This window comes from Dipodomys spectabilis, unplaced genomic scaffold (assembly GCF_019054845.1).
Source record: "Dipodomys spectabilis isolate Male_0828 unplaced genomic scaffold, ASM1905484v1 ptg000015l, whole genome shotgun sequence".
NCBI classification, from domain to species: Eukaryota; Metazoa; Chordata; class Mammalia; order Rodentia; family Heteromyidae; genus Dipodomys; species Dipodomys spectabilis.
The window spans coordinates 12,288,811-12,312,781 of NW_024870692.1; the positions used below are offsets into that span (position 1 = coordinate 12,288,811).

Sequence of the window (23,971 nt, forward strand, 5' to 3'; positions counted from 1 at the left end):
TACACCATATGATTCAAGCTAGTTGAGGAAAATTAATAAAAAGAATTAAGACAGTTACAATGGGTCTTATTATCTGTGCCAAGTAGAGTGACGAAGCTGCCAGCCATTGCAACTTTTTCCCTCTGAACATGAACCTAGACACACAAACGTGGAGAAAACTTGAAGCCTCTGGATAAACAGAGACTCTGTGAAGCTTTTGAGACAGTTTGCATGATATGAAAAGGAACAATATGAAAAAGTTACAAATTTGTCTTTGGACAAGTTAAGTTACCAATCCCAATTCTGCGGATCCAGGCTGTATCTGCCCATGTTCCAAATCTACCATGAGAAAACTAACACCAAACTGTCAACTAATCATTTCAATCCTTCCCTTTACAAAGGAATAAGGAAAGAAAGAAGAGAGTCACTAGGGAGAGTAATTTCATTGTGTCCTGACTTCCCCAGGCCTGTGGGATCTGCTAGAGTTGGTCAAGGCAAGGGGGAAATTATTCTTAGTTTCTTTGTCCCTTTTTATCTGTTATTAGGCAATTACATCCATGGTTCTACCTACCTATTTTTAAATTGTTATTGTTATTATAAAGGTGAGGGGTACAGAGGGGTTCCAGTTATATAAGTCAGGTAAAGAGTACTTTTGGGGGACAATGTCACCCTCTAACTCCCTACTGAGTAATGTAGAGACCTGCTTGAGACCTCGAGCTTTTACAGCTTGCTAAGGATTCCTCACATTTCTAAACATGAACCTGAAAATCCATATATAAATAGTTAGCTCTAGGAGTATGATGACAAACTGTTGTCTGAAAGTGTATGCATGTATGTATGTATGTATGTATGTATGTACGTATGTATGTATTTGCTAGATGATCAGTGGTACATCAAATGAAAAAGGCAGGGGGCAGGGTTCCCTGTGGATCTATGTATAGTGTCCTTATTCTATAGAAAGTTGAAATTGAACAGACAGACTTAAAGGTGACCAGTGTTGGAGTGATAAGACTTGAATGATTTTCCACTGTGCCTTTGCTAAGAACTGACTCCCAAGATCTTTTGATAATTTCTTTGGAAACATAAGGTAAAATAAGCAGCATGTAGGGCCTGCTTGTCTTGTATCTAAGATTCAAAAATTTAGAAGAGGGAAAAGGGTGAACCAGGAAACAAATCCACGGATGGGAAAGAGCTAAATAACCCTGCTTTGAATTAACTGACAATTAGATTCGGTATGTCAAGTCTAGCCTCTGGTTAAGAAATTTTGTCCACAAGTTGGTCATTCTGCAGAAACCAAGATTTCACTTGTGTCGTTCTGTAACAAGGAGCCTGTGCAATGAGTTTCTGAGTATTTATACTTCTTGCTATACAAGTATATTATCCCAACTGCTACCTAAAGGGATTCTCCAGCCCTCATGGCACAGTCAAGAAGGTGGGATAGAGCTTAAGGGTCACCTCAAAGACTCTGCCAGCATGAACTCTCTACCCCATCCCCCACAAAGCCAAGAGGAGAAGGAGGGTATGTGTCTGTCCAAGCTAGCACTCATTGGCAGGCCTGTCATCTGTCTGAGGTATACTGGTGACCTTCAAATTCCCCTCTACTTTCCCACCATAATGCTAACTTGCAGGAGAAAAAGGGACTTATTACCTGCAGCTAAACAACAGCCATGAAGAACAAAGGGAGTTTCAAAATTTGCCTTGTTCTGTTTGAGAATTTGGGGGAAAAGCAAGCCAAGGAATCAAAACAGACCTGGACAAACATATCTGCAAATTCCTAATGCAGCCGATGCACTCAGCATACCACTGGCACCAACACATATTTAAAATCAATATTTTAACATCCGTATCTGTTTTGACAGGGTAAGATGATATAACCATATAAGGAACGGGATAAGAAAACAGACCTTCAAATCTCAGAAACTGAAAAAAGGAACTTCAACATCTAGTTTTGAGTCAATAAGACGAAACATGTGGAGACACACACTACTTTCTTGTTTCCTACAAAAAAAAGTGTTTGTAATACATTAATAGTACAGTATCACGTAGAGATTGTCTTAAGTTAGAGAGAAATTTTGCATTAGAAACCCGAGATTTGAATTGCAGAATTTTACAAACAGACTAACCACTTCATTTTGAACCTGTTTATACAAAACTTCATAAAATATTTAGACATGAATGTCTTTATATTGAAAGTGCCTACAGATGGCATATTGAAGCAAAAGATAGTGTTTAAGCTGTATGCAGATACATGGATATATTGGGGTAAGTTATTAAGAGAGTTAAGCAAATGTTTCCAGGAATTGAAAATTGATCGCTAGTTACTAAAGAAACAATGGAAATGTTTTTGTCAAAATTTTAATATTTTAAAAATGATATCAATTCCTGTTAAAACGTGTTACTTTATATAAAAAAAGGATGTTATTATACTACTGCCTGAGCCTGTGCCTTTCAGAATCCTAAAGGAGTCACACGAAGATAATGCCTTTTTAGCAGGCACAGTGTTAATAAATACAATATGGTGGTTTCCACTCTGCTTAGAGCAAAACCTTTCTTGCCATGAATACCTGCTTTACTGAATGATTATATTAAATATATTTGTCTTTATTCACACTCTCAACCTTGGGCTGAACAGTCTCACTGAAAGAAAACCAGAAAGAATTGAAAATAAATACTCCAAATAAAGTAGGCTTATTTAAACTTCAGTACCTCTGTCTCTTCTAATGGTAGTGGGTTAATTTGATTAATAGTTACGGTATAGGTAATACTTAGTTTAATGATAGCAATATTTAGAATTGACTTTTGAATGAATAATACCTAATATCATGATCTGCAGTGATTACTTTTAATTGGTTGCTGGGGAGAGTGCTTGAGGCCAAGAACCTCACACACCCTACTGAGCCATACCTCTAACCCTCACCTTTATTGTTTATTATCCATATGAGAGGAGAGGGCATGCCGGTGCATACTTGGCTCCCACCACTGATATTTTTGTACCACAGCTTCATTTATGATTCAGTCATAAGGAAACAGTATTTAACAGTATTATTTAACAGTATTATTCCCTAGGTAGGAACTAGGGAGACTGCAAATCTTTAGATACAGTATAGGGCAATGCTAGAGATTGATGATATGTAAAATTAAATTATAGAATTTTATCGTTAAAGTGCTGTATGCATTTTAAATTATATCATGTAGCTCAAAGTATGATGATAAAAGACAAAAGATTAAATTTGTGTATGAAGTAATTACTCAGAATATTAACAAAAGAACTCAGCACATGTCTAATATAAATAAATATTAGTCTTTCTCGTGTAGACTCACAGCTACTCTTGAAAATAAGCCTTTGATTTACTGCTGATTTCTCAGTTTTCAATGGGCTTGCTCATCAGTTCAACAAACATAATTGCTCACTGGCAACCATCGGCATTCTTTGTAACTCGTTTCTTTTCTTTTAGATCTATTATTCCTGCTGAGAGTATCTACTAAAGAAGAATCTTATAGTGACACCAGCTCTGGGCTTGCTGTGAATAATCACTTTCTCATAAAAATCATTCTTTTCATTGAAAACTTGCTGCCAGAGCATGGAAAAGTTTCCAAACTGAGAGACCATTTATCTATTTCTTTTAATCTTCATTTCCATTTGAGAAAAACAAATCACAGACCAATTTGCCTATGAAGTTTAGGCAGAAATTTTGCTTTAGGCATAAATAATTCCTATTTTGTTTAGATTTTTAAAATGAACTATATAAGCTGAAATATAAATAGGTCATATCTTACTATTTTTCTTTTCTGTACCAGTCCCTAGGTGCTATACCTGAGTTTTGCTCAAGGCTAGTACTCTACCACTTGAACAACAGCTTTATTTGTGTATTTTTGGTGTTTAATTGGACATAAGTGTTTCGTGGACTTCCTTGCCTAGGCTGGGTTTGAACCATGATCATCACAGCTCAGCCTCTTGAGTAGCTAGGATTACAGGTGTGAGCCATTGATACCTGGCTAATAGGTCATATCTTAAGAAAATGTTTTTGTGGTTTTTTTTCCCTAGAGCAAGTTTTCAGTGTTTTTAGTTTGGTCTATTGGTTTATCATTCTTTCAGGTTCGAAAATTCATTTTTGTGATCATTTAATGTTTGTTTGTTTATGTGGCATTGGGGTTTGAATTTAGGACCTTGGTGTTGTCCCTTATTTTATTTCCTCAATTCTTCTGCTTCTGGCTTGCTTTCTTTTTTTCTTTCCTTCTTTCTTTCCTTTCTTTCTTTCTCTTCTTTTCTTTCTTTCCTTTCTCTTCCTTCCTTCCTTCCTTCCTTCCTTTCTTTTTCTTTCTCCTCCTCTCTCTCTCCTCTCTCTTCTCTCTTCTCTCTGTCTCTGTCTGTCTGTCTCTGTCTCTCTCTCTGTCTCTGTCTCTCTCTCTCTCATGGACTTTCCCTGCTGGGGCTTACTTTGAATCATGGTCTCAGATCTCAGCTGCTGAAGTAGCTAGGATTACTGGCATGAGCCATGGCACAGGGCTGGTTTCAGTTCTTGAGACAGTGTCTTGCTGTGTAGCCTAGACTGGCCTAGAACTTGTCACTCCCTGACTCGGCCTCCTGGGAGCTGAGATTTCAAGGCATGTACAAATATGTCAAGCTACAGATTGATTGATCTATCTTTAATCTCAAACCATTTGTCAATAAAACTTTAAAAGAAATATTTTCATAAAATTAACCTTTATAATCTTTAATATTTTCATATAATGGGCCTCCTTTTTTGTATGTGGAGAGGTAGGTGGGGTGGAATTTAGTATATGAACCTTTAAAAGGCCCAATTTGTCTATTAATTAACTTATATGGTGAGATAATAGTATAACAGTCAGAATTATTTAATATTGTATAAAAGAATGTATAAGTCCAAACAAATCAAGTCCAATCATATCCTTAGTTAATAAACTTTTTCTAAAGCCAATTTTGTCTGACATCTAATCATTACTGACTCCAGAAAGAAAAATATGCAGAACCGGACATAGGTACTTGAAAGAAATAGGAAGAAAAAAAAAAAGAAAAGAGAAAAGAAAAAGAAAAGTTTCCTCAGCAACAGCAGGAAAGGTTCTATCATCACCTCCTCTCCGTGTCAGCTCCAGGGAAGGGGAGGCCCGAGGAGGGACAGCTCTCACTCACAGTGTCCTTTCTCTTCCAAGTTTGTGTGTGTGTGTGTGTGTGTGTGTGTGTGTGTGTGTGTGTGTGTGTGTGTGTGTGTGTGTGTGGAGGGGGAGGCGGGGCATGAAATCACCCCTGCAAACATCTGTCTGAACTTTCTCTTTTAAGACTTCAGGTAAAGGTAAATTATTTAAACTACTTTACATTGGGGTGGAACTCCAACTAGATCATTTACCTCCAGCATAAGGAGCCCTGATGTTTCCAACTTACTAGAGTGAATACAGGCTACAGAACTGGCTGCCAAAAGGAAAACTAAGGAAAAATTCTGTCCATACTCATTCCCACTTTATAAAACCCCTCGTCTCAAGAATTAAACAGCTAGTATTTTCACAATAAAAAAAAAGAATTTAACAGCTAGAACTCAAATTATATGTCATGGAGAAAAATGAAATATTGCCTGTATTATTAACATAGCATGAATATTACCTTATATATGATGTATGCTGTGTGTGTGGCACTATTGTTAAAAATGCATAGGACCCATGGTCTGAATTATTTTACTCATTCAATCAAGCATTTATCTAATTAGGACTGAACAAACATATATTTATACTCTAGGCATTAATCACATATTAAGTGTATATCCTGCTAAGGCTTTGAAAATATGTCATAGGGCTGGGGGGTGGAAAAGGGTACTAGTGACTGTCAGTGTGGTTTTCTCCCAGGGATGATACTACGAGACTTACAAAGCCCTTCTTTCAATCAATCCTGTACAATGCATTGGGATCCATCTTTCAAAAGCAGATTTTCAATCTGCCAAGGAATACAATGTCCAACACAGGGAGTAATCTTCCTGGGACACAGGAACTAATGCATTTCAAACACAAGCAAAAACAAAAAATCCGATAAAACCAGATACCTACATGCTGGCCACTCCCCGCCTCAATGTTGCATAGTAAATTCCATTGTCTGTCAAATGATTGTTCATTCTACCCTTATATTGCTTTATAATAACATTCAGTGTATGTTTCATATTTCTTTTAGTCAAGCAATGACCGAGGGACAGTTTCCATTAGTCTCTTGGAAAATGTTAAGTAAAATTAACCATAGTCAACTTGGACTGTTAGTTTTAGTAGGCATCAATAGTGTCAGTTCTCAAAAGTCTACGTCAAGGATTGGAAGTAATGCTTGATATAGGTGAGTTACTATTGCAGTGAAAATGCACAGTCAGATTTATGAGGTTCCCTTATCTTCTTAGGCTATCTTTCATGTGTTTTGCTTAACTGATATTTTTAATCACTTGGTTCTCTTGGCCTTGTTTAATGTATATGTGTTTTGCCTTCTCTGAAGTTTATTGCATCTAGCTTAGGTGGCTCCTACTAGTTTATCAGTGGCAGTTTCACTTTTACTCACATATTTTTGGGCATGCTTCTAGACCCCAGAGCTATTTTACTTATTTGCATATCCCATTCCAAACTGCACCAGGTTGTAGCATCTCAAGAGACTGTTTTTACAGAATTCATTCAACTTGTTACTTCAACTTAAAGCTTTTAACCTTTCCCTTGGATTTTGGAAAAAATTCTTCTGATCAACTAGTGCAAAGCCATTTATGAGGTCAACTGGCTAAGATTATTTGAATAGCTTTATGATTGCAAATATGAGCCATTCACTCTGGCCAGCTAAAATCTATAATTTTCTATACAGCTTTCAAGTAAAATTTCAATTACTACATTAGAAAGGAAAAGGATATTCTTTATTTAAAATACCCTCCACATGTTTTGCCATATATGATTAACACTATCAACGATGCATTTCTTAATATTTGTTATGTACTTTTCATGTTTTGCTTAATAGAAACATCTGATCTTCAAGTCCAGTAGGATTGCATGAATGCTTGTTTAAAACCATAGTTCTCAACAACTATAAAGGGTGCTCTCTTAGTCAAGTTCCCTTTAGCTTTCTGGCAAAACAGTAAATAACAGAAGGTAATTCTTAGTCTATTATCTCCAAAAGGGCAAGAGATCTCACAAGATAACACTGCTCAAAAGCAACATCCTCTCCCACTCCTCAGCTTGCCACCTGTCTTAGAAACAAGTAGCACACAAGCAGAGGCAAGGCAAATCCAGGATTTACTCAGTGTTTCCTCAGGAGTGAGGTTGTAATACTGAATGGAGTCTGGATAGAGGCTCCATTGTAACCATTCTGAAATGGGAGAAAGCTCCAGGGATTGTAACTTAAACACATTTGGGGGAAGTTGGAGTTATATGCCTCCCTTGCACTATTCAATTGGGGTGAGGGGGGAGAGAGTGGGGGAGAGGAAGGGAGGGAAGGAGATAGAAAAGGAAGGATAGTGTGAGGGAGAGGGAAGGAGAAAGGGATAAAAAAGGAACGAGAGAGAAAGAGGGAGGGAGGGAGGGAGGGAGGGAGAAGGGAGAGAAGGAAGGAGGTTAAGATGTAAAAGAAAAAGGAAAGGAAAGGAAAACCAAACTTCCTATGAAGGCATTGGAATATACTCTAGCTTTACAAAGTAGTGGTTCTATCCAAGTAGATGGGGTGGAAAGCACTGTCCAAAATCAAAAGTCTCAACTGAAAACCCAATGGGCCAATCCCATGGGCATTATAAATAAACGGATAGCAATCCAGCCCAGTACTAAAAAAAAAAAAAAGGCTTTCCTATTCAATAAGAACAGATGGAGGGCTTTCTACTGACTGTGGTCCTGCCATGTGGTGGGAACTGAGGCAGGATTCCACTGTGCTCTAAGTGCTCACCACCCTTTACCCTCTGTGAAGCTTGCCAGAGCTGGCAGTGTACAGGACATCACACGCTTGCAGGAAGTGGAGACTGGAGACAGGTCTCTCTCCACCTTTGAAGTGTTCTCTCTTCCTTCAGACCATCTGCTTCTCAACAGCTTCATCCCACAGAAAGACATCATGGCCAACTAGGCAGCGCTTTTCATAGGTAACATAATTACCACTCTTCTCCTACCTAAAAATCATTTGATTTTCTGAACCAGAAATGTCATGTACAGATGTAGAGTTTCTGTTGTGTTTCTTTTTTTTTTTTTTTTTTTTTTTGTCGGCCGTGGGGCCTGAACTCTGGGCCTGGGCGCTGTCCCTCAGCTCTTCAGCTCAAGGCGAGCGCTCTACCACTTGAGCCACAGCGCCACTTCCTCTGTTGTGTTTCTAAACTAGAATTTCAAAATAACTTTTCCTGAGATAACTCCCACATCTACCCTTTCAATTCTAGTTATTTGTTCTTCCTGGGACCTTTGTGCTGGTTTCATGGGTGATGGCTTCCTGTTCCTTGCTCTGAGCTTCTGACCTGTGTCTCCAACCTGTTTGCTGGACTCCACTTCTGTCCAACATGTAGCAAGTTCAGCCTCTCAACTCTGATCAGTGTGTTCCTTTTTTTGCTGATCTTGAGGCTTGAACTTAGGGCTTGGGGGCTGTCCCTGAGCCTCTTTGTGCTCAAGACTAGTGCTCTACACTTGAGCCACAGCACCATTTTGGCTTTTTTGAGTAGTTTATAATAGTCTCATGATGACTTTTCTGCCCAGGCTGGCTTCACTCTACAATCCTCAGATCTTAGCCTCCTGAGTAGCTAGGATTACAGGTGTGAGTTACTGCACCCAGCTCAGTGTGTTCTTTTTATGGCCATCTCATCTCCTGGGTTTCTGTCTTTCATCTTACTACTCAAGCAAGAAACAGATCCCTCAAATCCTATGCAGACTACTTTCTTACCAGCTTTCCTAGTGCCACCATTATCCCCCTATCAAACTCTGTGACTTACTGACTTTTCTCTTCACCTTCATGGTAATGCTAGAAAGTCTGTAATGATGATCCTTGATTTAAGATAAAATCCAGCTAACGCCATTTTCCTAGCAGTATCCATGTCTTAACGCCCATGAGCTGTGTGCTCTGTGTTTTAAACCTACTCAAACTCTGTTTGAGAACACCATGCTCTTTTAGGTTAAAAGTCACTCCAGAGAGATTTCTTCCCCACCCTTCCCACCTCTCTCCCAATTAATCATTGAGTAAACTCTGCTAACTTCCACATGTATTTCCAGCCTTATGGACATCACTCTGTAATACTGTCCCTTTACTCTCCTCTCTCTTCACCCCTTTTGGGTTCCTTAAGAGCAGAGAATAAATTCCATCTCCTCTCCTCCACTCCTGCTAGTGTTCAGAGTGGAGCAGGCATCAGCCAGTTTACAGTAAAGTAGTTCTTTTGTCTTAAATTCAGGATCTGCCAATTCAACAATAGACCTCTGTCCCTCTGCTATCTGCCTGCCTGTCTTTTGGTCTACTGTCCTATCTCCCAACAATTCCAAAACAGGTCTGAGGTTACTTGAACAGCTATGTTTTCTGGGTTTGAGAAACACAGCAAGAAGCAAATGTTTTGCAGAACATGGTAGAAGAGAGTGCTGCTCAGTTACTGTCAACCCACTCTACTACACCACTGTGGGACAGTACTCCTGAGCTACTCCTTCCTGTTACCCAAGGAGAATAGAAATGTTTTGTGTAAAATAAAACCTCACTTTACCATTATATAACCAAGTGGCTTTGGGCCAAAACCCATTTCACTGCAGTTCCTCCATAGTAGACTGGATTCCAGCACTGGGGAGAATCAAAGGCAATGCTACCAAGACTGAGCCACAGTCTATGCAATGGATCTGCTGCCCAAGGCTACATGCTGAGGGTGGATGCTCTGCTTGGCCAAGTGACTTCACACAGCACACAATTCTGCTTTTCTTTGAAATGCTACCTGCGTATTCCATGAACCATCCACTAAGACATGAGGCTGAATGGCTACAGAGAAAGGAAAACTTAACATGACAACTAAAGAAATGTGTTTTCTGTCATAAAGCCAGTGCTGTCATCAGGGTGATGGTGATGAGGTACAGTAGCTATTTAAATGCCAACAGTACATGAGCCTGGAGGCAGAAGGAAGATTTGTGCATGAGGCCAGAACAAGGGAAGTCTGGTAACTTGCCTGGGCCCAGCAGTGTTCTTTCTGATGTTTGTGATATGAATTCTATTAGTTTGTAAAGAGAGTTTTGGTAGCAAATCACCTGCTGTCTCAATCCCTTCATTCCCTAGTCTTCCCTTAGTCGCTTTCATTTCTTCCTCAGCCTTACAGGGATTGGCCCAGTGTTCTTCCTACAGAAAGTGGTCAAGAAACAACAAGAGCAGCTTTGATCTCCCCCATGTTTCCCATGTGCCAGGCTAGCTCTTTGCACTTTACAGGTCTTAATTACACCAGCCTCAGAAAGATCCTATAAAATATTCCATTGTCCACCATTACAAATGGGAAGTTGAGACACAGAAATGACTTATTCATAAATTAGCTCATGAGTTTGACCTCTGGCATCTTCAGGACCGCAAGAAAACAAGCCACATAAATATAGAGATTTGAATTAAGCTTGAGTAATCATGATTAGAGTCAATATTTTTGGAATTATAACAAATACCAAACTGGGCATAGTAATGCATGCCCATACTTCTAGCTACTTGGGAGAGGAAGAGGAGATCTGGATGTAGAATACAAGAGGATCATGGTTTGAGGCCAACCTGGACATATAAAACAAGATTCTCTCTCAAGAAACAAACCAGGTCTGGTAGCTCACCTTTGTTATCCCAGCTTGTGGGAAGTATAAGTAGATGGATCATCATCTAAGGCCAGTCCTGGGCGAAAATCAAAAAAAAAAAAAAAAAAAAAAAGCAAAATCCTAAAGCCAAAGGGCAAATGGGTCATGTACTAGAGCACCTGCCTAGCAAATACCAGAGTCTTAAGTTCGTCCAATCTCATGCCCTCATGAATATAATCAATGCTTACCTGATGCATATGGAAATATCCAGTGAATCCTACTAATATATAAAACTAATGTGTCATTAATAAAAGAAATACTAATACAGAAGATTAACATATAAAGAAAACATTCTACTATCAGGACAGAAACCTATTTTTATGCTTGAAATTACTTAATTTTTGCAATATTTTTAAATTTAGAAGACAGTATTTTTCTTTTTGATGTATACCTTTTTTCTCTGACTCCAAACTAAAACCATACTATATATCATTTTGCATCATAATTCTTCCACAGAAATTATGTTTCAATGTTAATACAGTTTCAATGTTAATACAATGAAAATACAGTTTCAAAAGGATAATATTAAAGTCTAGCATCTCAGACCATGGTGTTTTGAATTTTTTGTGACTTTATTTATGTTTGCCAACCCTGGGACTTGAGCTCAGGGCTTGGTCCCTGTCCCTGAGCTTCTAATGCTCAAGATTAGCACTCTGCTACTTGAGCCAAAGCTACACTTCTGGCTTTTTTAGTAGTTAATTGGAGATAAGAGTCCCATGGACTTTCCTGCCCAGACTGGCTTTGAACTGTGATCCTCAAATCTTAGCCTCCTGAGTAGCTAGGATTGATTACATGCATGAGCTACTGGCTCCAGCTCTTCATTTATTTTTAACAGTTCACTTTTACAAGTTGCAAAAGTTGTGGTACTAAGCTTCAGATATTACTCTTAAAACAAATAGTGGTGCTCAAGGTAGATATGAAAAAGAAATTGGAAAAAATAGTTAAAGAAATACTATGTAAGCCAATGTAACAAAGTGCTGTGTCAGGAGCTCAGGATCCAAATAGATAGGTCATGATTCCTGGCCTCAGTGGGTGTCCTCATGGAGGACAGAGCATCTCTTGTTTGGTACAGTGAAAGTAGCTTCCTCTCACCACTATCACAAACCACCTCCCTCCTCCACTGCACCTGCAGATTCTCCACTGTTTCTGCTGTAAGAGCTCCAGGTCCCATTCTCTGCTCTCCTGCCACTTAGCCTCTGACTCTCTTACTTGTCTCTTTGGCTACATTACCCTTTCCTTTCTTTGGAATCCTTTTCACTGCAACAAAACATGCTGTCTGTCTTTTGCTAAAGCACTAACCAACCTTCCCTTGTTACAGTCCCTGCGTGTCCCTATCTCAGTGCGTCAGGACATACAGTGGAACCCCTCACTCCTCTCTGCCTCCTTCATCCTCTCCTCTAGTCTTTCAATTAAGCTCATGTCTGCTTCTTAGACTCCTCAGCAGCCAGTATCCTAACAAGTTCATAGCCTCTTTGTCTGCTCTTAGGTGCTGGCTGTGCATGACCCTTTACTCCTGAAACACTATTCATTAGGTTCTTTGGATACCACATATTTTTCCACCTACTTCACTGGCTACATCTTACAATGTTCTCTTGAGAGCTCCTATTTCTAATAGGCAGAGTGCCGAATGCTCACTCTTTGGCCCTTTTCTCCATTTACCCTTCCCCCTATGTGAGGCCATCGAGTCCTCTGGCTTTTCTAACTTCTTCAAATTTTCCTCTCCTATCACTTGAAAATCTACCGATATATTCATCTGTTTCTATTCCATCTCTTGACTTGGGTGCTGAGAAGGTTTTTATACTTCTTATCTTCAGTATGGAAAACAACATCCAATATTCCACCTTTACCCCAAACCTACTATTCTTTCTCATCTCAGAAATGTGACTGCTCTTCCAGCACTCGGGTCAACACCTACCAGCCACTCTTGGTTTTGTTACCTTCCCCTCTTAGCAAACTCTGCCAGCACTTCTTTCACTATGCCCTGTAAGTCCCACTCCTTTGTATCACCTCCAGACTATTTCAGCTTCAGTCTCAAAGACATGGCTCCTTGGGCAGACTGCAGTCATTTCCTTGGTCTCATTCCTTCCTTTCTTATCCTCATTCCTCATTTGGTAGTCAGACTGGTAAACTAAAAGTATGAACACTAGTCTATTATGACAGTGTTTAAAATTTTTTAGTGTCTTCCCAATGCAATTAGAAAAAGAAAATTTCTTCACCAGGGTGTATTATACCCTTCATAATTGGGAGCCTGCCATTCCTCCCAGATTCACTCTGTCCAGGGTCTCACTTTTTTTTTTAAAAAAATGATGGAAAGTCATTCCCACTAAAGGGCCTTTGCATGTGTCGTGCCTCTTTCTGAGGGCTCTGCCATTCTACCATCAAAACATCATCTTCTGATTTGTTCCAACACAGGAAAATATGCTCTGGGGTGATCATGAGCTATCTGACAGCCTCCCACACTTGTGTTCACAGACACAAGAGAGGGCACTCTGTCCCAACCAGAGACCCAGTTCTTTCCGCTCTGAAAGGCAGGTCACCAAGCACACGGAGTGGAATGACAAGCACAACACCAGGGAAATCCTGTTACTGAACACCCGTCAGAAAGAGAAAATTCAGACCTAAGCTTAATGCTTGCTTTTTGTTTAGACTTTTATCTATATTTACAAAATATTTTCTTTTAATTGTGGAAAAATCCAGCAGAACAAGTGAGCAGCAGCCGGTTACACTGAAACCTCATCACTGCTGGCCTGTCCCACTGAGGGCGGCCAGCCTGTCATATACAGCTAACAGAAAGAACTCTTTCTCCAGCCAGTCAGGAAGAGGCACAGGACTAGAGATGCTGAAAACCCCTTCCAGTGCCATACTGACATTCCACATAAGCATCATGGAATTGTATGTGGGATCCTTTTCTGTAAAGTTACATGCAGGACATTTGTGTCAGAGTAAGAATTTGGAAAGCCTGAGGTGCACTGAATCCATGCCAAACATTGTCTCTGGCAGAAGGAAATATATATTATGACACTTCTGTCTTCCTATCGCTCATGCTCTCTAGCATGCGCAGTATTTGTAATGACACAAAACCCAAAATGTCTCCATTTAACTTGCTCTCCTAAAATGTCAACAACATCAATGTTGTCACTTTTTTTTTAATGATTGAAACTCATTCCCACCAAAGGGTGGGAATTTTCTTTTAATTAGAAAAGTCATGAAGATAATAAACAAGGCTTTTTTTTTTTTCAAACTCAGTACTCTTTCACTGAGCTAAATCCCCAACTCCCAAAAAGCAAGGCTTTTAAAGGTAAAAAGAGTTAATATATTTAGTTCTTAGAGTTTTTATATTTCTAAATTCCATTAAAATTGTATTTAAAAATGCCAGAGCATGCCCTAATAACCATTATAAACATGTACTTTGATGAGACAAAAGTATTACTGGAAACCTGTTACTCAGAGAGCATCTTATTCATTGAGATAAACTAAGCAAACTACAAAAAGGGATGGTATAGCAAATATTTTAACATTTTACAAAAAGATAAGGCCAAACGTCAACAGTCAAAACTCAGAAATCACACTCTAAGTTAGTCAAGAGATTGTTAAATTCCTTCAAATTCCTTATAGTATAGACCTTTAAAAGCTAAAAGCATACAACTTAAATATATTAAAATGTTCTTATTCCCTGTGTGAAATCAGGCTTTACCTATCATTTTTGCTTAATAGGATAATTTTGTTTTCTTAGGCATTTTATGCCAATAAGCTTGCTTTTGCCACGAAATACATTTTTTTAATTTTGAAAGAACATATTTGCAATGACTAGTCCAAAGTTCATTAAATCACACAAATACAAAATGGAAGATTGGACTAAGTGTAAAAGGTAATTTTTTAAAATGTTAATGTTAATCTAGAACAAATTAATGATTTCCAGAGAATAAATCTTTCATTGATTCATTTGTTATACCTTATTCTCAAGTAAATGAATTTGAAATAATTAATTTGAATGTCTATTATTGTTTTAAACACTTGGTGTAATTATACCTTCATTTTATTTTCAATTTCATTTCTAAGAAGAAATGGACCTTGTGACAAGAATAGAATTTGGTATTCCAATAAATGTATAGACCTCCACTTACTCTCTTTCTTAATTTGGGATATAGACAGATAGATAGATAGATAGATTATCTACATCTTTAAGCTAGAAATTTTTAACATATATTTTGTAGATTTGTTTGGTTAATATTTCAGTCTCTGTACTTTAATGTGAATAATGTCAATTAAATAAAAATGTGTATTAAAACAAAACAGACTGTGGAAGATTTTTGGTTTATATTATACCAAGTTACTACTTTTATAACTTCTCTTTCTTCACATACTTTTGGCACCACATAGGGAACTAGTGGCATTTTTAAATAGGCAGTTTAAAAATAATAGCAAATTACTTGATGGGTGTTATTAACACCTACTAAGACTTATAAGAGTAACATCGTTGTACTTAGCACAAAATAGTACTAAGTATTTTGGAAATAAATGGAAACTTAGCAAAAGCATTTTAACGCACTTGCAAAATATGATTTTTTTTTGGTGCTGCTCTCTCATGAAAAGAAACACAACCAGAAATCAGAAACAGCTTTGGAAAACAAGTGTGATTATTAAGCTTTTATAGAGGCCATTTTGAACTTGTCACTCACTTAGAATATTTGTGCCTTAAAAAATAACCATGCCTTACATGTTATTTCCTGGAGGGAAGCAAACATTTAAAAATGCAAAAAAAAATGCATTTTACTTTTAAGTGTAAAAATAAATATTTCGCTAAAGAGTGGGAAAAATAAAACACATTTGTATAATTTTATTGCACTGGAAACTGCCAATTCGTCTGTGAGTAGTTTCATTGGAGATGAAAAGAAATCAAAATGCAGCACAGATGTTGAACGAACCACATTTAAGTTCTGTCACACACTGGCCTTTTCCAAATGATTCTGGCTCATCTATTAAATAAGGTGCATTTTGCTTGATTTTGAAAAAAAAGGAAACATCAGGAAATATTTAAAGGCCAATTGCTGCCAATTAACTTTGATCAGTAAAAGTTCTATTCAGATTCTTCTCCTGTCTGAAATAACATACATTTATAAAATCCAGCAAAACAACAACTTGATGATTAATGCCTGTTGGCAGCCCTGCCACAAGCTTGCTTAACGGCAGGATTTAAATAAACAACTGTCTCTATTTAATAAAGAAAGAGGTGAAATGTACTTAGAGTCATGTTTTCTCATAATGCAAATATTAAAAGTGGGGTTCCTTACTGCTAAGATACCTGCTAACCAAGATCAGTGTTTGTCAATGCCCAGGATACATTTAGCTAGCCATCTTAACAAAACTTCTCCAAATCACAGTAAACCACCTTCATCAGCAGTTAGACATAAAATATTGGTCAAACAGCAGAGGTCTTACTCAATCTTCCAATAACTGGACTAGACAGAGAAGCATCTGACTGTATATAATGAGTCTGGCATGGATAGTAAATGCAAGTTTTTAACTGATGATGAGTCTTTAGGATATTTGCCTGGGCTGGCTTTGGGTTTTAGTCTTCAGATCTCAGCCTCCTGAGTAGCTAGAATTGAAGATGTGAGTCACTGGCACCAGGTGATTATTATTCTCAATAGAAAATTTCAATCCTTGCTAATTGTCTTAGAGGATCCAGTTTTGAAACACAATGGCCAAAGTCAAGCTAAAGAGAACTGCCAGAACAGATCACCATATAAACAGTAGTTACTGTTTTGTTATTTCAATTATATTCTTCAAACATAGTATCCCAGTGTGATTTCAAACCCATCACCTAGTTTCAGACATGCAACAAGAAGTATGTGTAGCATAATCAGAACTTACTTCTAAGTCATTGAAAAACAAATGTGTGTCCGCCAAATTGAAAATCATTTCTTCCATTCGCAGTCCAAGGGAAACAGAAGTGGGTGGATCCTAAAAGAAGAATTTTACAAGTCAAAACTCACATACCCTTCAGGCTCTATGAAAGACAGTGTCACATTAAAAGGGAAGCAGGGATGACAGGAAGCAAGAGACACTTAGGGACACCTGGGTTCTGGGGGCTTTGGAGGGCATGATTTATTCTGGGTGCAAACTTCTGACTTCCTATATGATAAAGTGTCCCATATGTTGTTGTTACTTTGCACAATAAATGACTTGCTGCCTAAAATTTTGCAAAAAATATAAGATCTAGGGTTAGACATATAATATACATGATAGTCAAACACATCTCTTTCAGGAGCAAGAAGAACCAAGAAGTCATTATTTATATTACACTACACTCCATTAAGAGTATCTAAATCAGACTGTCACAAAGACTATAGATTAATTTCAGGACACAAAGTAGTAATTTTACTTAAGGTGATAATTCTATCCTTATTTGTACTTTTTTCAGTTGGCCTGCCTATTTCAAGTCTACTCAAAGTAGGAAGAGGCAGCCATGATGGCTATTGGACATCATGTCCAGACATCAAACAGGTGATGACACATACAGCAGTGCTGAGGTGTCCAAGGCTTCTACATCATGCTCCAAGCCTTAGGCCCTGGAAATGAGCAGTCAGACTGTCCCACACAATCCATATGGTGGTGGTGTCTGCTGCTAGCCACGGAAATGAACTTGGGGGATATGCAAATATTTGCAGGCTTTATGGAATTACTATATTTGTAATGGATGGAATCCATGAATCAGCACGGCTTCTGGTTGAAATCCTGCATATGAAGCGAAGATGAAAATTTCCAGAGAGAAAGTACACGAGGAATATAAATGAGTTTTTGAAGCTTTTATTGGCATCCTAAAACCAGTCTCTCTCGTTCTCATACTCTCTTTCTCTCTCTCTCTCTCTCTCACACACACACACACAGAAACAGAAAATTTTCAGTTTTTCCAAAGAACAAGAAACTGATAAGGATATCATTTATTTCACTATCTTAACAAACTTTTGGAATAAATGCAGGATCTATTTGTATCATCACTTAACTAGAAAATTTATAACTACAAGAAAGTATGGTTATTGTCAGAGTTGAGTCTTAGATTCAAGACCATAAAACTCAAAGAAAAGATTTTTCCTATTCAGTCCTTGCCCAACATAAACTTACTACCCTTTATGTATTTCCCTCTGTACATATTACCTTCATTGCAAATTTCAGGTTTTAGCTGTGTCTTGTGGCCTGGACTTCATGTACTTCATCTATCATGGACTTGGGTGTCAACATATCTTATCTCCCGGGCTTTGGGAGGCACCAAGAAATGATGGAGGAGGATCCATGGGAAGTGGCAGGAAGATTAGGTCCTACTGCTGTTCTCTCATAAAATTGAAAGAAAACAAAAAAGCTCTCTCTCAGTTTGGCCCAATCACGGATGTCCGTATACCTAGGTGAGTGTAGCAGCCTACAATGCAGGAGTAGAAGAGGAAATTGTGCACTTGCCACAAGCTAATCAACTGCAGACCATCAGCCCTGCTTTGATGGCACTGCCCACTCCACTAATACCCCCCTCACCCTCAGTGCCGCCCATACCACCACTAACCGCGCCCACATCATCCCACCAGCAGTGTCCACCTTCTACCTTCCAGAACTCCTAGAGGAAGAAGGGAAGAAAAGATGGCAAATAGCATGTACTAGCTGAAGTTCTTGCCTGCCTACACTTCACTGGAAAGGAGACAGCTGACATGATACTGCTAAAAGCTGGAGGTGAGATTGGCAGAGGGGCAAAGCCAACACTCCAGAGTTTATAAAAGACAGGGAGGCGGAAATGACTCAGTGGCTAATGGAATCTTCAAGAACTGTGTTGGAAGATACAAATCTTTCCTGTGTGGTGACTCATGGCTTTTCCATTGGCCTTCTGTAGTACCAACAGTTATGAAATTTCATAGGTTAAAGAAAAATTTAAAGCAGTTTACAAAAAAAATTTTTTTTAATCCCTAACTCATTTTCTCTTGGTTTTAGAGGAAATGGCTCATTCACAAGGATCCTATCAGGAAGCAAGCTGGGGAAAGCAAATGCTCAAATACACCCTGGAGCAGAATTAACCAGTAGGGGAAGTTCAAACAGCTGTGGCTAAAAGGAAACACCTGACCAAGGTGTGTACTCCTTCTAGTTCAAGCCAATAAAAACACACTGACTTGTCTCATAACCATGTCAATCAACCTTTTTATGTGGCAAGGGTGGAGACTCACTACATTTATTAAATTGCCAATTGTGGAAATTTATGTGCCACAGTATTGTTACTTCTAAAAAGTATTATTTCTCCTTGATACGGCTACTTATTTATATGGTCATCAAAAGAATTACTCTCGTGTCTGTTAATATATAGCATACTTTAACTTTTCTTCATAAATTACAATAATGACCTGCTAGTCAGAATACTAATAAATTTTAAAGGCTTGTTGAGTCCTGTGGTAAAAATACAACACAGATGTCGGCCTTATTTACCTTTTATTTTTATTCTCCTTTGTTATTAGCAGTCACTTCCTGGTAGTTTTTATACCTTCCACTCCATGGCATTGTTTGAAACATTTACTATAAACCAAAATAACAGCTTGGTAGTTAACTAGATCAGAATTTTAGAATAAGAAGGGCTTAGAGCAAGGCTGCTCAAACATCTTTTAACGAGATTCAATAGTGAACAAAAACCAATAAAAACTTGTTACACTGTGATGCAGTATTCTTCCCCTTCCTTCACACCTACCACCTCCCCCCCCCCCCCCAACCTGAAATACATGTTTGGTGAACAAACTTATATTTTCACTTCTCAGCTCTGTACTAATCAATATACGATTTTTAAAGTACAGCTCTAGAAGATTCTGGAACCACCTCTTACACCGTCCATTGATCTTGAGAGAAGAATTTCTGATTCTAATACTCTTCAGATCTGTGCAAAGAAACTGAACTGGCAGGTGTAAAATACACCTCACCCTAACTTTTAGCTAAGAAAACTCAGCAGATGGGCAAAATAAGATAACCTGTGTGGATTGGCTTTCACAGCTCTAGCAACCAGAATTCTAAACATACTACATATTTTATTCTCCCACTATTTTACATACTACTTTTTAAATATCTTAAATTTTCAGACATAGCTGGCACAAGTCAAATGTAACAAAAGCTACTATTGAAGAGTTAATGAATCCTAGCCTGATGGTATACTCAAAAGAAAGAAATGTTCTTAGACCAAAACTAAGACATAAAAAATTGCCATGTCTTTGGTTTAATATTACTTTTTTTTAAAAATAAGTAGTGCTCTTGCAATACCAGATTCCAAGGCTGTAGTTATGAAATGATTTATTCTAAATTACCATTTTTTGGTTATATCACTTTGATGAAATTATTTATAACAACTCTGCTTCCTCTTCAAAATAACATCTCATTTTAAGTAAATTTCCTTGTTTCCTGTTTCCCTTCTTTTCTTGACATCCTAGTGCTATTTGCCACTACTGTCTGGTGTCTTCTAGATACTTTTTCTTCTCTAGTGTGTCCAGGACAACATCAATCATGTCTTGGCATCCTTCTAGGATCTGATCACTTATCAATTATATCTCATTTCCAGGACTCTGGTCTCATCCATTGCCTGCTCTCTTCAGACCTTTATGACACAAAGACACTCATACTCACAACCTCATCCCCTCTCTCAGATCGGAGGTCTTGAGTACAGGCACATATTATCAATCAGCTAGTGGTCCTTTCTCTGAGGTGTCCTTAAAGTATCTGAAACCCAATGTGTGGCAGGCTGAATTGATCACATTTCCATGAAAATCTTCTACCCATTCCACATCTTGGCATTTCCATCAACAAACAGCCTCTCCATATTTCCACAACTCTCATTTTTTTATTTTTATAGCAGTTGATTTCTTTTGTGTCTTTTTTTTTTGGTTTTTGGCTATAGTGTCTGCCCCCAGCTACGTGGGAGTAGCTTTTGTGGGTCTCTTCACCAGCTTCCTTCATTGAATTGCATTTACAGGGTCTTACTAATACTCATTCTTCTACATCTTTTACAAAACATCCAAACACCTCAGCAAGTATGAAAGACTTGGAAGATTTTTACTTATTCCTCACTGGCTGACTTGTTTGTGGTTTTTCAAACTAGTGCTTTTTTTTTCTTTTTCTTAACTAAGACATTCTTTCTTCAAAATATAAATATGAGCCTGGACTCCTAGTTGTCTACATCTCAACCTGCTGAGTAGCTAGGCTTATACATGTGAGTCACTAACACTTGGCGCCCACTCTTTTTTAAGGTTTGGAATTTTGATTTTTGGTTATTGTTTTATTATACTTAATTGCATAATCTTAAAGTAGTTCTCAGTTTTCTGTAACAGTAATTGGAACTTTGTGTTTCTACTTTGTATAGAATGTTTTGTTTAGATTTTTATTTTTTAGTTTTTTTTTTTTTTTTTTTTTTTTTTTTTTTTTTTTTTTTTTTTTTTTTTTTTTTTTTTTTTTTTTTTTTTATTTTTTAGTTTTATTTTTGCTGGTCCTGGGGCTTGACCTAGGGGCCTGAACACTGTCTCTGAGTCTCTTTGTGCTCAAGGTTAGCACTCTCCAACTTGAGCTACAGCACCATTTCTGCCTTTTTCAACGTAGTTTATTGGAGATAAAAGTCTCATGGACTTTTCAGCCTGAGTTGGCTTCAAGCTGTGACCCTCAGATCTCAGCGTCCTGAGTAGCTAGGATTAATTATGGGTATGAGCCACCAGTACCTGGCTGACGTTTTTTTTTATAGCATTTCAACAGCAGTTTTTTAACTCTAAAGCTAACTATGGTTCCTTAGTTCTTCCTCTGTATACTCTTTACATCTTTAATACCTAATACAATCCCTAACATAGGGCTTTTCCAAAGTATTGGGGGAATGAATGAATGAATGAAAAACAATAAATAGTGTTGTAGTTTGCATATAGAATGCCCTTCAAAAGGTTCACCTGTGGAAGGCTTGAAGCTGAGGAGTTTATGGATATAATTATTAACAGGTAACTGGATTATAAGGCTTCTGACCCAATTACTGGATTCATCCACTGAGTGATTTATAACTTGATTGGCATTATTGGGAGGTGATGGGAAAACGAAGAAGAGGAGCCAAGTTGGAGGAGGTAGGTTGTTGGGGGGTGGGGTGCCTTTGAAGTATGTATGTAGTATGTGGTCCCTTCCTGATTTTTTTCTCCAATTCCTGGACACTTTGGGGTGAGTAGCTTGCTCCACCACTGCTTCTTACTGCCACAATGTGTGGCCTTAACACAGGGCTGTCACTGTGAAGCTAGCAGACCATGGGCTGAAGCCTTTGAAACAGAGAACCAGAATAAAGCATCCCTTCATTAAGCTGGTTTCTCCCAGGCCTCTGTCACTGTGACAAAAAGCTAACTAATGCAAAGACTCTTCCAAAGGAAAAGCAATTTTTTGGTGTTGTTCCTAGGGCTAGAACTCAGGAACTCAGTGTTCTCCCTGTGCTTTGTTGCTGAAGGATAGCACTCTACCACTTGAGCCACAGCTCCACGTCTGGCTTTTAGGAAGTTAATTGGAGATGAGAGTCTTGGGGACTTTGCTGCCAGGGCTAGCTTTGAACTCCGATTCTCAGACCTCAGCCTCCTGAGTAGGTTGGTTGCACATATGAGACACTAGCACCTAACTCCAAAGAATTTTTATTAAAAAAAGATAATTAAGTGTTAACATCTTACTTCCCTAATTTTCAGATCTTAACATGCCAGACAAGCACTCTACTATTGAACTACACTCTTAGCTTAAAGTTTATCTTTAGTTGAGGCAAAGTATAAAAAGAATTTGCAAGTTTTCTATCCTAGTAGGGAAAGGGATATTTGAATGCTAGGATCATTCTATCTTTATGTTTGGTGTTAAACATGTTCCTTAGTAAATATTATCTGACTAAAGGGCCCTTCAATCTTAGGAGGATTGCTTAGAATCCTTACTTTTCTAGTTAATGACATATTAACGTAAAATCAATAGACAGTTATATATTTTTAAATTAAGTAGTGAGATGCATAACTATGGTTTGCAAAATATATTCTTATGAGGTATGAAACTTAGCTCTCTAATAAAAGTTGAGTAGTATAGTAAGTATATCTCAATATAGTATAGTAATAATAATATCTCAAAAGGAGAAATCACAGTCAAATCTCTTAAATTTTCTTGTTTAATGAAGATATTACATATTCACTATAGGTCCCATGTCCAGGGAAACCTTCCAATTGAGACTCCCTTCTTAAGTTGTTCCTTATGAAAGCAAAACACAGCATACAACATTCAACACCCACCCAAGGAATGAAATTTAACCCTGTTCCTCAATTATGTTGATATGATCTTAAGTTACAAATGTCTGCTTAAAGTCATTAAAGTAAAGGGAAGGGACTTCTTGCAAGGCTACCCCTGGCTGTTTTAAGTACATCAAAGACAAATTATGTCTACTGAATGGAAAGTAACATGTATAAAAATTAAGTCAGGATGAAATCTACTGAGTGTCTGTAGACTTCGCTCTAAAACAATTGCTTTGCCTTCATCCTTTGTCAAGTGATCTTTAATTATCCCATTGCCCCAAGCTATATTTCTTATGTTTCTAGAATACAGAAACTCATCCTATACACAAATCACCAGCACCATCCCTGCTATACCTCATTCTTTTAAACTGTTTCTGGGTTTTTCTCCCCAGTCATTTTATTGTTATTACACTCAGTATTTGTGTGATGAAAATGTTTATAAAAGAAAAAGAAAAATTCTAAACAAAAGCACGGTACATGAATACCAAAATGTCATTAAATTCACAGACTGTATGTTTACATTTACATGCTGGAAAGTAATAATTAGATTTGTAGTAAATAAAACATATATCTAAATGTGGGCATGTGTTAGGTCGTCATAGGATGAGAATTTGCCTCTTGTTGCCCTGCTTCTGTTTTTCACAGATCTCCTAGAGTGTTTGATAAACTTTACAGTCATTAAATATACACTTTTCAATAAGCTAAATCCACAGTGCTTCTGAACTTTGACTTTACCACTGTTCTCACACCAGATAGAGACACTGTGTGGTATCAATGCTTCCACACTTTGGTCCAGGAATTTCCCCAGGATGACAAGTAAAAAAACTGTCATGTATACGGAGCTTAATGACAGAATCATCCAGCTAATCTCTTAAACAAACTAGATCTGATGCTACTCCTAACGTAAGGCAGGCCTTAACAGGGCTAATGTT

The 23,971-nt window shown here is 37.9% G+C and overlaps 1 protein-coding gene across 2 annotated transcripts in view; it reads right to left on the bottom strand.

Moving 5' to 3' along the window:
* The window catches only part of Eya1 (EYA transcriptional coactivator and phosphatase 1), a 136,656-nt gene that overhangs the window by 20,178 nt on the left and 92,507 nt on the right, over positions 1-23,971 (bottom strand). For both annotated transcript variants that reach the window (XM_042666172.1, XM_042666164.1), the window contains exon 11: positions 16,633-16,722. In XM_042666172.1, the coding sequence (XP_042522106.1) occupies positions 16,633-16,722 (90 nt within the window). The remainder of the gene's footprint in view (positions 1-16,632; positions 16,723-23,971) is intronic.